The following is a 3183-nucleotide window of genomic DNA, read 5'->3' on the forward strand; positions in this document are numbered from 1 at the left end:
GAACCTTGGCAGGGCTGGAGCTGTGCAGCTCCCCTCTCAGCGGGAGCTCTCCCCAGCCCCTCTGGGCAGCGCCGGCTGAGCCCAAGCCCCACTAGAAGCGGCTGCATCCCCTCTGATAAGGACCTGCTGGTGGCTGGGTCTGACAGGGGACGGAAGCACGTCAGCCAGGCTGGGCCATTCACAGTGGCCTGCCTGGAGTGTTCGATCCCCATGAGGCAGAGGAGGAGGGACGCCAGGACGATGGCTGGAGCCCAGGGACCTTGGCTGCCGCTGCCTCCCCTCTGGCTCTGGTGCTGGGTCCAGGTGCTGCTGGCTCCCCCAGGGCTATGGCCGGCACGGGCCTTCAACTTGCACTCGGACCATCCCACTATCTACACTGGGCCCCACCACAGCTACTTCGGCTTCGCCATGGACTTCTTCCAGGGCAGTAAGGGCGGGTAGGTGATAGGGGGCTGGGTGGGGAGTGAGCATGGGGGTGGAGGTGGGGTGGATTGGATTGGAGACAAGTTTTGAGTTCAGAACAGGGAGAAGTGACTGGGGCAGAGGCTGTCCTGGGTTCGAGTGTGACGTGAGTGAGTCTGAAGGCGGAAGGCAGGTGAAGTGCTGATGTGCCTAGGTCCCGTCAGAGTCTAGTGGGAGGGCAAACAGCACAATACAGACAATGGATTTCAAGAGGGCACTTTAGTAAACTCAGGGAGCTGGCCAGAAAGATCCCCGGGAAGCAGGTCTAAGGGGAAAACTAGTTCAATCTATCGCTCCCCTCCCCTCCCTCCTTCTCCCTGACCCCAGTGCTGTGCCCCCAGGATCATGGCCACACTCCCCTGCCGCCTCCCCCATGTTCCAGCCTTCCCCAGAAAGCTGGCAAGCTGCAAGTTCACAGACCAGCCCCCACAGGCTGCCTCCCTTTCCCCCCAGAGGTTTCTCCTGCCTTTCAGGGCTGTGAAATTCTCCTACAGTGTGGCCCAGCAGCGCTGCTGCCTCTGTGTGTGTTTGTACGCATATGTGCATATGTGTGCATGTGATGTGTGCACTCACATGGCGTGTGATGCACACGTGTGCACATGTGTTGTCAGAGCCAGCTCTAAGTTTTTTGCCACCTCAAGCAAAAAAATTTTTGGCTGCCCCCGGCTCCTCACACACTCGGGGAGCCCCTCTTGCCGCCGCAGCCCGGCCCCTGGAGACGAGCGCGGGCTGCAGCGGCTGCGAAAGGGGCTCCCCGAGCGTGTGAGGAGCCGGGGAGGGAGGGAAGCGGGGCCTGGGATGCAGGGAGAGAGGAGGGGTCCTGCTGCCGCTGCCGCTCTGAGTCTCCCCAGGACGGCGCGGCGTTTCCCCACCCGAGTGGGCTGTGCAGGGCGCCGCCGGGCTGGGCAGGGGGCGCGGATCCCGGCTCGTGCCCTGACAGGGCGAGTGGCTTTTTGCCACTCCAAGCAAAAAAAAAAAAGGGGGGGTTTGCCACCCCTTAGAAAGTGCCGCCCCAAGCACATGCTTGGAGGGCTGGTGCCTAGAGCTGGCCCTGTGTGTTGCGTGTATGCGTAATTGTGTCTAACACTAAGGCCCCTGCCACACACACTGCTGATGGGCTCGCAGGGTTCAGAGTAGTGGCCCAGCCTGAGCAGTGCAGGGACCCCAGGGGCAGTTTGCTCAGTGGCCCAGCAGCCTGGGAGGTATCAGGTGTCCCTGGGGCTGTTCCCAGCCATGGGCCGATGGGGAGATCGGGGGAAGCAGCTCGGAGGGTCACGTCCTACAAAGGGCCAAGGAGACTCCTGGGCAATGACAGAAGCCGGCTGGGCTCCGCCTATGCCGTGAGGGGGTGACGGGGCAGAAGGGACAATCCAAGGGGTGACACTACGAATGGTTTGGCCCCACCAGCCCTCCGGGGCCCTCAGCCGGCACCACGAGGCCAGGCTCTGGGCAAAGCCAGGGCTCCTGGCTCCATCCACCATGGGGCTGCTAAGGGGATGGCCCAGCCCCCTTTCTTAGGGGTGCTGTGGGGGAGGGCAGGTGAGGATGGCACTGGGGCTGCAGTGGGGTGAAGCAGTGGGCTGACCCTGTGCCTGGGGGTGGGGGGGGTCCATAGGAATGGCTGTCCCTGGGGGGCACCAGGCTCAGAGCAGGCACGCAGCTGTGCTCTCCCTCCCACGCCATCTCACACTCCTGGGCAGGGGGCAGACTGGCAGGGCCCCTGCAGCGTCCGTGCCAGGCACCCGTGGGCATTGCCCAGATGCTGCTGCAGACACAGACCCAGTGGATCAGGCCCCTGACTCCTGGCTGGCTCAGTCCCTCTGAGGAGCTGGGCCTGGGCCCCGTTGCCAATGCCCTATCCTGTCCCAACCACCGGGAGGCGCTGCATTGCTCTGTCAAACAGCAGCCAAGTCCCATCCCAGAGGGGGCTGCATTGCAGTGGTGGGCAACAGGGCTCCGTGGGGCTCTGAGACCAAAGGTGCCGGGATCTAGGTGGGGGGAGAGCTGCAGGATGCGGAGCCGGGCCAAATGGCACCCCAAAGCCACCCTCCATCCAGGCCCCCGGAGCCCAGTGTCTCCCACCCGCACCAGGGTCCCTGCCCTGACAGCCTCCTCCTGTGCCAATAGCATGAGTGTGGTGGTGGGTGCACCCCGGGCCAACACCTCGCAGCCTGGCGTGGTGGAGGCTGGAGCCGTGTACTTGTGCCCCTGGGCGCCCGGCGGGACCCGCTGCAGCATCATAGAGTTTGATCCCAAAGGTGAGTGAGCCAGAGCCAGCTGAGGGGGCAGCTTGGGGTTAGCTACTGTGGGGCAGAGGGAGGCTGGGGGGGAAGGTGGGGCTCTCGGGGGCGGGTAGGGACCCCGGGATGATGTGGGTGCGGGCTGGGTGGAGTGGGTTTTGGATCGGGGGGGTAGGGACTCTGGGGTGAGGTGGGGATGGGTGGGGTGGGTTGTGGATCAGAAGGGTAGGGAACTCCGGGGTGACGTGGGGGGTGGGAGGGGCAGGTTTTGGGTCCCAGGGGAGTAGGGACCCCAGAGTGAGGTGGGGGCAGGGTGGGTGAGGTGCGTTTTGGATCGGGGGGTAGGGACCTCGGGGTGAGGTGGGGGTGGGTAGGGCAGATTGTGAATCAGGGAGAGACTCCGGTGTGAGGTGGGGACAGGGTGGGTGAGGTGGGTTTTGGATTAGCGGGGTAGGGACCCCGGGGTGAAGTGGGGGTGGGT

At 64.3% G+C, this 3183-nt stretch overlaps 1 protein-coding gene across 1 annotated transcript in view; it reads left to right on the top strand.

The window, feature by feature from the left end:
* The window catches only part of ITGA2B (integrin subunit alpha 2b), a 42363-nt gene continuing 39180 nt past the window's right edge, over positions 1–3183 (top strand). Inside the window, 2 exon segments of the mRNA XM_075059821.1 lie at positions 1–437; positions 2590–2720. Of these exon segments, the coding sequence (XP_074915922.1) occupies positions 241–437; positions 2590–2720 (328 nt within the window). The 5' untranslated portion in view covers positions 1–240.

This window comes from Chelonoidis abingdonii, chromosome 21, assembly GCF_003597395.2.
Source record: "Chelonoidis abingdonii isolate Lonesome George chromosome 21, CheloAbing_2.0, whole genome shotgun sequence".
Lineage (NCBI taxonomy): Eukaryota > Metazoa > Chordata > Testudines > Testudinidae > Chelonoidis > Chelonoidis abingdonii.